General features: G+C 35.9%; 1 protein-coding gene across 1 annotated transcript in view; it reads left to right on the plus strand.

Moving 5' to 3' along the window:
• The window catches only part of LOC138694135 (phospholipid scramblase 2-like), a 42930-nt gene extending 35650 nt beyond the window's left edge, over nucleotides 1–7280 (plus strand). Inside the window, exons 6-8 of the mRNA XM_069817741.1 lie at nucleotides 2222–2395; nucleotides 2481–2630; nucleotides 6574–7280. Of these exons, the coding sequence (XP_069673842.1) occupies nucleotides 2222–2395; nucleotides 2481–2630; nucleotides 6574–6642 (393 nt within the window). The 3' untranslated portion in view covers nucleotides 6643–7280. The remainder of the gene's footprint in view (nucleotides 1–2221; nucleotides 2396–2480; nucleotides 2631–6573) is intronic.
• The last annotated feature ends 4775 nt before the right edge of the window (nucleotides 7281–12055 follow it).

Below are 12055 nucleotides of genomic sequence, written 5' to 3' on the forward strand. Positions count from 1 at the left end.
CCTAACTTAATTTGTGCAACGCGTACTAACATGTCAGCTGGATCATCACACATCTGTGAACAGTCTCCAGAAAAAGTTGTCCATGAAGTATGTGACTTCAAGTTATTATTCATTATTCACTCGTACTCTAAATGGGCAGTATTGGAAACTTTTAATGATAGATATGTTTGATTTCAACATTTTGTATTTAAGATTTTTTTTAATTAGTTTATAAAACTTTAGAACTTAAACTTCAAAGTGTTACAATGAGGTATTTAGAAATACAATTTAACTATGGTAACTGGATGACTTCTTTTCGGCGTGATGATTCGCCTTTGTCATCACGTCATCAGTTGGTGATCTACTGCATCGTCTATGATGTTCGTCTCTCGCTTTCCTATTTTCTGTCTTAAGTGGAAGGGAGAAGTTTTGGTGACAGAGGGGGTGTTTTGCCTAGAATGTCTTCGGAAATAAGCTTCGTAAAGGACGGTAAATCCTCGTGAATCACCCTGTAATGTTATATCTATATTATGTTTGGAGGTGAACATGAGTGGTCATCATCTTGTTGTGAGTCTGTGTCACAAAAAATATTTTGATTGAAAAGCCGAGAAACATCTGCTGCATAAAAAGACATAAGCAGATTTTTTTCAGCCTACCCAGTATTTACACTTTAGCTTCGCCATTACGAACTATTATCTTCGCAGAGACATCATCAGTATTATTTGTCAGTGTTTCATCTAGGGACAATATCGGATATCGAATGTTGACAATTTAACACACATACAATATCCGACATAATACTATGAAACGTAAGATCTGAATGCAATATTCGGCGCACAGAATGTTCTGAAAGCCGCAGTGCTATAGCCTGCCATCTAGCTGATCGATGTGGACTCCTCGTAACAGCTACTCTTACTTGCTCAATGTTATCTGGCGTTCATACACTTCGAACGTGTCCTGGTGGTTTCTTCTTGTAAGCTGATGCTGATAATCGAAAGTTTTGTACCCATCTCAATATGGTATTGCCAATATTAAATTGGAGACGAAAAGCACGCTGGGCTTTCACAACTGAATCATCCTTGAAAAATGTATCGATAACGAAAGCACGATGCTCCGAGTTCCATACTTCCATGATTACACAAAATGACATCAAAAATGCTAACAAAGGACGGTCGATTGATATCCATAACTCTTCATGTTGCTCAGTAAACGGCCTTCCAAATAATCCATTTTGAATCTTGCGTACACTACTTTTAACACTTGAATATAAGTAATTGATTAACTAGTGGACTTACTCGTATTAATTATGTAAGTTTGTGCGGCTTACAGCTGTTTCGGTGCTTCATCACACCATCCTCAGAGCATACTAGATCTCGACATCATCTCGAACTTCTCTGCCTGTTATATGGGTGCGTTTGATTGTTGAAAGGTGTTGAAAAGTGGAGTCAAATAATGTGTGTGTACTGAAATTGATCTGTGTGTTGAGAAAGCAGAAATACAATATAGCATACAGAACAGAAAACACACTACAAAGACATCTCAACACACAAAAAACACAAACAAATAAATACGACCACACAGGTGTATACAAACTCACATGTAATAGTTGCGGCAAGTTCTACATAGGACAGACTGGCAGATCATTCCAAACACGCTACAAAGAACACATTAAAGCAATAACCAGAGGACACAATACATCTACATACGCCGATCACATAATCAATGCTAACCATTCATACAATAACATAAATGCGGACATGGAAATCCTAATACAACCCAAGAACCAAAAACTCAACACACTAGAACAATACGAAATATACAAATACAAACACACTAAAACACACCCCGATCAAATTCTCAACACACAGATCAATTTCAGTGTACACACACTATTTGACTCCACTTTTCAACACTTTCAACAATCAAACGCACTCACATAACAGGCAGAGAAGTTAGAGATGACGCCGAGATCTAGTAGGCTCTGAGGATGGTGTGATGAAGCACCGAAACAGCTGTAAACCGCACAAACTTACATAATTAACACGAGTAAGTCCACTAGTTAATCAAGGCCTTCTAAAACCGTCAGATTCCTTTGCCGCACCTTGTATATATTAAGTTCATGCTTGTTGTTTGTTTCTGTTATCGTAATGTGTAAAAATGTTATAGTAGATTGTTTCTGCTCTGTTTCTATTATGTATTTTGTTTAGGTGTTGATGTATTGTCTCATTTTACTTGTTTGCAGGAGTTGCAAGTGTTTTCCGACGTAGACCTGTACGCAGGTAGTGTAGTACAAGAGTGGAGTGTAGGAGCCCCTACATTCCAGCTTCAGAACTCAAGTGGGCAGATAGTCTACCGTCTGGTGGGGCCAGCATCCGCCACTACTTGCTGCGGGAGTAACTACCAGGCCAAGTTTGATGTCAGTATCCCAGTTTCTTCTTTTCGTGAACATACCTCCATGACAAACTACGTAATTTTCACTATGCATTGTTTGAACTCCACAGGTCGTGAGTCCTGACTGTACAACCAGCATGGGCAGCATCGTGCATGCATGGGATAACATGTCCTCTGACTATAACCTCACAGTAACGTTTCCTACCGTCGAGGTCACTACAGAGATGAAAGGTGTCATTTTGGGTGCTGCATTTCTTCTGGTATGTACTGCATTTATTATGTACAGTGACGTACGCAGAATTTTGTCAAGGGGGGGGGGGTGTTATCATAATTGTTTATAATTTACATTATCAGGATTTTACATTTTGTGTATTATTATTACTTACTTACTTATGGTTTTTAAGGAACCCGGAGGTTCATTGCCGCCCTCACATAAGCCCGCCATCATTCCCTATCCTGAGTAAGATTAATCCATTCCCTACCATTATATCCCACTTCCCTCAAATCTATTTTAATATTATCCTCCCATCTACTCCTTGGCCTCCCCAAAGGTCTTTTCCCCTCAGTCTTAAAAAAGGCAGATACAATAAATTAATAAACTTCAACCTGTTGATACAAAATTACTATATTAGTAATATACAGCTTTCTCCGAGAAGCTGCGGTTCCCCTATGGCATCCCAACAAATCACCATAATCATCTCATCTCGGGTGTAGTGTAGACCAGCCTCCTATGGTGCACCCTGGGCAACGACTCTGTCAGTAAATTCGTCTACATAACTGGCTTCATATGGGTGAATGACGTAAGTCAAGTACACGTCATTGGTTAATAATAATAATAATAATAATAATAATAATAATAATAATACTTACTTACTATAATAATAATAATAATAATAATAATAATAATAATAATAATAATAATACGAGGGGGATCCAGGAAATAACGACCGTTCGCGCATACCCGCCGAGCAGCTGACTTCCCTTCCTTGTTTGAAGGTCAACTGGCTTCCTTATCATATGTTCTCATAATGTTGTGAGTACTGGTTGCAACAAGTCGCCATTGTGCATTTTGTGTTACTTCAAAATGAACGACGTGAGGTGAGGAGTGTGATTCGATTTTTGAATGCCCGACATTTGAAACCTGCAGAAATTTACCGGCAATTGAAAGAAGTGTATGGTGATACTGTAATGAATGAAAGAAATGTGAGAAAATGGTGCGAAATTTTCAACAATGGGCGAACAAATGTCCATGATGAAACTCGACCCGGACGCCCATCACTCATCACAGAAGACCTGAAGACTAAAGTGAACGACAGAATCTTGCAAGACAGGCGCACATCACTCGACGAATTGCATATTGCCTTTCCTGACATTTCTCGTTCTTTGCTTGGTGAAATTGTGTCGCAACATCTTGGCTACCACAAAATCTGTGCACGATGGGTTCCACGACAACTGAATGACCAACACAAAACTCAGAGAATGGCCTCAGCATTGACATTCTTGATGCGATATCACACAGATGGAGACGCCTTTCTTGATCAAATTGTGACTGGTGATGAGACCTGGGTGTCTCACAACACCCCAGTGACCAAGCGCCAATCACGTCAGTGGCATCATCCCTCATCACCCAAGAAACCGAGAAAATTCAAACAGACTCTCTCAACACAAAAAGTCATGGCTACTGTCTTTTGGGATCGCAAAGGTGTTCTTTTGCTGGATTTCATGCCAAAAGGCACTACGATCAATCCAAATCGTTATTGTGAGACTTTACGAAAACTACGGCGAGCCATCCAAAACAAGAGGCGAGGAATGCTTTCGAAAGGAGTTGTGCTTCTTCACGACAATGCCCGCCTGCACACTGCTGCTTCAACTCGAGAATTGCTGGATCAATTCGGTTGGGAAATCTTTGGTCATCCGCCCTATAGTCCAGACCTTGCTCCTAGCGATTTACACCTTTTCACTAAGCTGAAAGACTTTCTGGGTGGTACGTGTTTTGGAAGTGATGAAGAGTTGAAGAAGACAGTGAACACCTGGCTTAATGAACTGGCGGCAGAGGAGTATAACACGGGAATTCTAAAGCTAGTGAACAGATACGACAAATGTTTAAATGTAGATGGTGATTATGTAGAGAAGTAAAGGAAGCTTCAGTTATGTAACAGACTTTGTTTTTTCAAATAAATATTTTTTTTTAATTATTACAACAAAACAGTCGTTATTTCCTGGATCCCCCCGTAATATACAGCTGTTTTTCAGTGCTGTTAACATATTATTATTTTCTCCTACTCACATATTTATAAATGCCACATAATTTTATTATATAAGTGAAAATAAATTTCCCTTATGGTTGTATGAAAAGGATGTAGCTACTTTTGCAAATTGAAGTTTGAGGTTGCCATTTTGTCGTAATGATTTAGCTGTTTTTGCAATTGTAAATCTGACTAATAGATATAACTTAGGGTTCCCATTTTAGTTTATTTGAAAACCGGGACATTTGAAAAATGCCTTACTAAAAACATGGGACATTTTATAAAAAAGCGCAATATACAAAAAAGGAAAAAAAATCTCAACATTAACTAATTAAATTTTAATTATTAAAGTATTAAACTGAAGTACCTACTACTGAACTACTTGTATTTTAATTTTATCACAGCATAGTAATTTTTACGAATTTTTTTTTTCACATACAGATATTATGTTGAATGTTCTGCTGAAGTAGATGCACAGTAATTTTTTACTGCTGAAGAAGATGTAGTTTTGTTTTCTGCTGAAGTAGATTCACAGTGTATTTTATATTTATACGAACTGTATATTTGTTCAAGAAGTTTGGCTCTTTCAACATTACATTAAAAAATTCAACATACATTTTCTACGGCTGCATTTGAACTTGATAATGCTAAGAATTAAACACTATCGGACGCTGTCTATCTCTAGTATTCAATAGGAAACTCACAAATAAAGCTCTTTTTTCAGATCGAGAAAAAGCGGAGCATTTTCTCGTCCCAAAAAATGTTTCTGATATGGTGGGACTTTTTGTAAAACATGGGACTGTCCCGGGTAAAATGGGATGAATGGGATTCCTAATACAACTTCAATTGTAACTGACCACAGTAGGGATTTAACTTCTCTTGCAGCTTGACCCACTTTTTTTCCTCGATTTTATGTGATTTATAACAATTGCTTCATAAGTTTCAAATGTTCAATTCGTAACCAAGGAGAAAAGGAATCCAGGGGTACCAAAATCTCATTTCTTTTTTAAATTTTTGAATATAGCCTACTCATGTGTAAACAACACTGTTCTATTCAGCATAATAAAATAAATATATCATGGCAAATCTTCCTTTTTTTTCTGACAAAAACCTGGCAAACCTAATTAAGCATGATTTTGTAGCCTATTAGGTAACTATGATTCCTGTCCGCAATAATGTTAAGGATGATCGAGAATTAACTATACAGAGTGATTCAGTGACTATGTTACAAACTCTTAGGGATGGTAGAGGATACAATTATGAACAACTTTCATATAGGAATCTACGTCCGGAAATATTCTGTTTTGTAGTTACAAACCTAGATAAGTTAGTCAGTGCTGGAATCGAAATCAAGGCCATCCTTTTGAAGTTTCGTTGCAGACAATCATTCCTGCAAACGTTGGTGATTTCTCATAAACATGGTATAAGCCAGTTGGCATCGTAAATTATATTCTGACTGATTAAATCTCGCAACTTGCTCATATGCATTTCATTTATGGACGAGCAAAAGGCAATGGAAGGAAAGTTGCAAGATTTAATCAGTCAAAATATAATTTAGGATGCCAACTAGCTTATACCATGTTTATGAAAAATCACCAACGTTTGCAGGAACAGGTCATCTACAACAAACTTCAAAAGGATGGCCTTGAATTCGATTCTAGCTGGTTTCACCGACTAACATATCTAGGCTTGTAACTATCGAGTGGAATGTTTCCAGACATAGGTTCCTATTTAAAAGTTGTTCATAATAAATTGTCTCCTCTATCATTCCTAAGAATTTCTAACATAGTCACTGAATCACCCTGTATATAATAACTATTCCCTAAGCTTTCAAGTGTTCGGTTCTTGAAATGTACAAAGTCTTGTAGTAGTAGTCTCAAAACTAAAGTTATTTCATTATTGAGACTACTGACTTAAAGGTTGAATTTTATTTTAATAAAGATCTTTTGTCTTTCAGGAATATATGTACTTCGAAACTTCGAAAAGAAGAGGAATCTTAGCAACTTTAACGTGCAAGACTTGCTGAACATGACAAAAGCTTGTTTAATATGTTAATAACTTATTGCAGTTCCTACATGAATTATTATAAAACAGATTGAAGACAAAGTAGGAAAGAATTCATAAGTTTACACCTACGCCTACTTAACTTATCTATGACAACAAAAGAAGATTATTGAAAGACTTTCATGTGTGAATAATGATGTTAAGGCTGTTATTTCTCTTACAACTCCTGAAAGAAAACACAGGACAGGAAGTACAGGACTAGTACAAACTATATATAAAAATATTTTAAGCAAAATGTGGAATAAATAGTAGCTCTCTTTTTAAGTTGCATAGTCGGAGTATGCATAGTTATTGTTAATAAGACTCTCCTGCTTGTCTATTAATACTAGTAATACAGCATTGGCGTATACTGGTTAAAGGGTTTGGGCTACCGCTGACCCTATTATTACACAAAATACATCTAACAATTACTTTAATTTTAATTACTATGGTAAAACTAATAATACAAAATTATTACATTATGTTATATTATGAACTTTTTCTTTTGTAATTTCCTTGGGCTACCGCCGGTAGCCCCAGTAGCCCGCAAAATACGCCCCTGTAATACAGTATGTTGTTTGCTGAAATTATTGACTAATAAAGATACATTTTAAAAATACAGTACTATTCTAACTTCTTCTTCTTCTGCCTGACAAGTGTTAGGCCACAAGGCCTGTTATGGACACACATAAAATTTTCACGCCATCTCTTAGCAGGACGACCCACAGATCTTTGGCCTTGTGGTACATAATTATATTAAATATATATATTATATTAATTATATAACTCTATTAAATATAGAATATAATCTAAATTTAACAGAAGAAATACTGAAATCAGAAGTAAACACTGAAATACTGAAACAATTGTCTTTAGAGACAATTAATATTAGCTACTCTCCACAAAACTGGCTTCATTTATACACCTACGGATCCTTGATCTCCAGAGAACAAGGTGCCGGTGCAGGTGTTACTTGCTGTCTCTTCTCACTTTATAGATCTCTTGGATATGGAACAACAAGTTTTGATGGTGAAATCATTGCAATAAGTGAATGTCTCAGGAACCTTCTATGCCACATCAATAAATTTAGGAATGTAGTTATATTGTCAGACTCCAAAGCAGCTATTCTATCAATAGTCTCTAAACACACACCTTCATCTCAAACAGCAGAAATAACTAAAATGCTCTCTCAATTAATATCACTCAATAAAAGAATTGTATTCCAATGGATACCATCCCATTGTGGAATCCTGGGAAACGAGAATGCGGATGCTTCAGCAAAGAAGGGCAGCACTGCTACTTACAGACCTGTTACTAAATCTACGTATTACTCTGTGAAGAGATTTATTAAATCTACATACTTAGACTTCAACAAACAAAATTTGATAACTCAATCACAAGGGAAAAAATGGAACTCTCTGCATCAAAATCCACAGTTAATTCCCGACTTACCACGAAAATCGTCTGTAGCTGCATTTAGATTGGCAACAGGCCATGATTGTTTGGCCAAACACCTGCATAGAATTGGAATATATCAGTCCTCTAACTCCCCATTGTGCAACTCAAACCAAGAAATGGATTCGGAACACCTCAAAATTTGTGCTTCAGTGGCTGGTCATGATAATATCTTTGAAAAATATTGGAGTGCAAGAGGTCAAATGACTTTATTGTCAAACGTCTGGCATTAGAAAACAACAACAACAACATAATTATAAATTGCCTTTGGGCAACTACTATTACTAATTCTTTCCAAATGATGTTTCCAATTAGACTGATATTGAACAATGTAATCTAAAACTGGTTGAGTTTTTAGTTCCTTTAAAATTTCACAATTTCTTTTCAGATCCCATTTAGTATAGCCCGCTGTTCTTCGCATGAATCGCATTTCACAAGCCGTTATTCTGCTTTTATCTGCTTTCCTCAGTGTCCATGCTTCGCTGCCATAGCTGAGCATCGGTCGTGCCAATGTGTTGTAGAGACATATGGATGGTTTCATCACACTCTTTATAATGCCCATACCTCTTGTGTATTTATTAATTTTCTGTGATATGTCCAATTCTTCAAAAATGGAAAGATTGTAACCTAAATATGAGAAACTATTCCATCTTTCTAATACTTTATTATCGAGACAAATTTTACTTTGTATTGGGTATTTCCCATAGAATGCCATAATTTTTGTTTTATCTGTTGAAATTTCCATATTGTATGTGGCTGCTACATGCTGCAAATTATATATTGACCTTTGGAGGTCGTCTTCTGAAAGTGCTAATAATACCAAATCGTCTGCAAAGAGAATTGAACATTCTTCTTATTAATTAATTCTATTGCACTCTAAGGCTAAAAACGTAGGTATTATTTTTTTTAATTTAAGATTTTCATTTCTATTAAATAATTATAGGCTCCTGAAACACGCCTTTTTAATGTAAAAAATATGGGGCTGGGAAGTTTTCAGTTTGAGGTAGGTACTCATACAATGCATTCCTCCCCCCCCCCCCCACCACCCACCAGTAACTTTTTTTAGGTACCATTTGTTCGGAAACTATTACAGACGTAGTGATGAATTTTTGTATGCGTATACATTTTCTGGAGCTCTATACAGATGGTGAAGACGTATTATAGTAGTTTGTAAAATTATTGAATGAAAAAATTAGTATATAAATTGATATCTAAATTACAGTATCTTTTTATATTTAATGTGAATACAAAAGTAACAAAAGGCTACATTGTCTATGTCAAATAAGGTCTGGAAAATAACATATAACATTTAGAACTTTATTTGAATGGTGGTCTCTGAGATAATGATATGTTGAAACCTTTTTTTCTGTGTAGTTCATAATTTAAAAATCTTGTAATTGCCAACAAACACCACCAGAAGATTCATTCCCACATTCTTAAATTAAAAAGGTGTGTTTAATAGATGATAAAAGTTTCAGGAGGCCTATCTTCAATTATGTCATCAGGCGCTTGTAAAGATGAAAGAGGAGTGGAACGGAGATGCAGAATATCTGCATGGAAATATCATATATACTTCGGTACATTAAAATAATATATAATATGCTTGTAAAGATGTTTATTCTATGGACATGTTTGTACCAGTATCCTTTGTTATATCTCTGAGGAACTCTAAATGACAAAGTTACAAAAAGTAATCCGCATACCATGGAAAAAACTGAAAAATAGCAATTGGAAAAACATTGCCTTCATTTCTCAATGAGAAATGCAATGAGTGATGCGTCACATCTTAAATACATGCAGCATATGTTTGGAACAAGAAGGCAGACAGGCTCAACATTTCCTTTATTAATGTGGGTGAGTAAATAAGTTTTAACTGCTTACATTTAGTAATATTTTACATTAATATTCATTTCTCCAGACTGTTTTCACTTTCTGATCCTGGGGTATATGTTTTGTCTCTTTCGCTGTCATTATTGTAATCCATAAGATCCGACAAATTTGGGTGCCGAATTACCAATACTGCACTGCATATCTTCGATAGCAAGATGTATCCATAGCAGGAGTCTGAAAATGGCTTGGCCAAGAGCTGGGTCTCCATATTGCTGTTCTCTATATTCTATTCGCCCAGTATGTTCATTATCATCACAGTCTAGTATATACAGTCACGAAGCTCAATACGTAAGGAATATGCATCCATAGATAGTTGCTAACCTCTAGGATCGCTACTATCGCCTCATTACAGACAATGCGAAATAGTACCAGCACAGTCTATTTTTCCTAGTACCCTCAACAACTCAAGCTTCGTGACTGTATATACTAGACTGTGTTATCATTGTCGTCATAATCATCATCAAACACACCTATCCTGTATTGTGATCCAAGTGATGGAATAGCCAGCTAAAAATCGAGCAGATTTGAGATCAATTTCTGTCATTAAAGCAAGGATTTATCTTCTTCCTCCAAGAATTTGATGTATGTGTCTTGTCTTACATTTGTTCTATTTGCTTTAAGCAGAGATCTTGCATAATTTTGACCACAGAACGACATACTGCCAATACTTATGTATGTCCAGTGTTGATTTACGATTTTCCCGAGAATGAGTTAACAGACCCAGTAGGTACCTGAATGTATATGATGATTAGATTTTTTGCTTACCCTTGTAGTAAGTATATTACATTAATATGGTGATGATCAGTAATAAAGGAGAAGCGGTGGCAGCATGGGAAATGAGAATAATTTGCAAAAATCTGTCCCAAACACTGTCTTTGTCCAGCACAAATTTCTTTAAAACTTTACAATTTTTTAACTCTGGTCTCTGACATGGAAATTCAACAGTTTTGTTGCTTGGTTAATGGTGCACCTTGGTCAATATTATTTCTTTAACATTAAACCATACAGTCACGAAGCTTGAGTTTTGAGGGTGCTGGAAACAATAGACTGTGACGGTACTATTTTGCATTGCCTGTAATGAGGCAATATTTGCGATCCTAGTGGTGAGCAACTACCGGTATCTAATGTTTGCATATTTACTACGTATTGATCTTTGCGACTGCATATACTAGACTGTGATTAAACTGTAAATGTGCGGACAGAAAGATAGTGATCTGAATATTATGGTAATGGTACCAACAGCATTTCAGGTACCAGGAGATTATATAAAATATAAAATTTTGAACACACACAGCCTACCCATAAAGCAGAGAAATTGTTTTGAAAAGAAATGCAGATTAATATCACAAGAAGTAAACTTTATTTTAAAATGTTAAAACAAAAGAAGGTTAACAACAATAAAGTGAACGAAATAAATAAATGCTTCGGGAGCCTATAATTATTTAATAAACGTGAAAATACAGTGTAAGCTCTCTTTTTTTTTTTTTTTTTTGTATTAATAAATTCAATTTTAATTTTATGTCCTTGCGAAAGTAAAAAATTAATTCAAATATTAGCAGATTCTTTGTTTGTATGAAGTATTATCATGGTTATACTGTCAATTCGTCTATGGAAGAAACATAACCTCAAGATTCAAGAAGGAAGGTACTGTACTGGTTGACTGTGCAATTATTTACATCGCTAGCTTCACTCCATGCACTGCTTTGTCTCTCCACGGGCCAAATTAAAGCCACCTAGTTGATGTTGGATACTCTTGAATAAGGGGTGTAAAAACGATCAAGCTAGTGGTGAAATAGTCGTGTGCACCCTACTTTCTGCTGGCATAAGTTATGCACTACCGAAATTTAAAATCGTTTCTGTTCTCCATAAAATTACATATTATGGTGTTAGGTGTACATTGCAATATTATTTTATTTTGTGTATTTGATGTAAGTTTATTGAAGTAGATTATCCTAGTGTGAGGCTCCCTTAGGTGCGAGGCCTGATTGGGATAAATCTGTCCATGGCTTGTCAGTATATTTTGCCATTAGACCAGCCTCATGGCCTAGTGG

This window comes from Periplaneta americana, chromosome 2 (genome assembly GCF_040183065.1).
Source record: "Periplaneta americana isolate PAMFEO1 chromosome 2, P.americana_PAMFEO1_priV1, whole genome shotgun sequence".
Lineage (NCBI taxonomy): Eukaryota > Metazoa > Arthropoda > Insecta > Blattodea > Blattidae > Periplaneta > Periplaneta americana.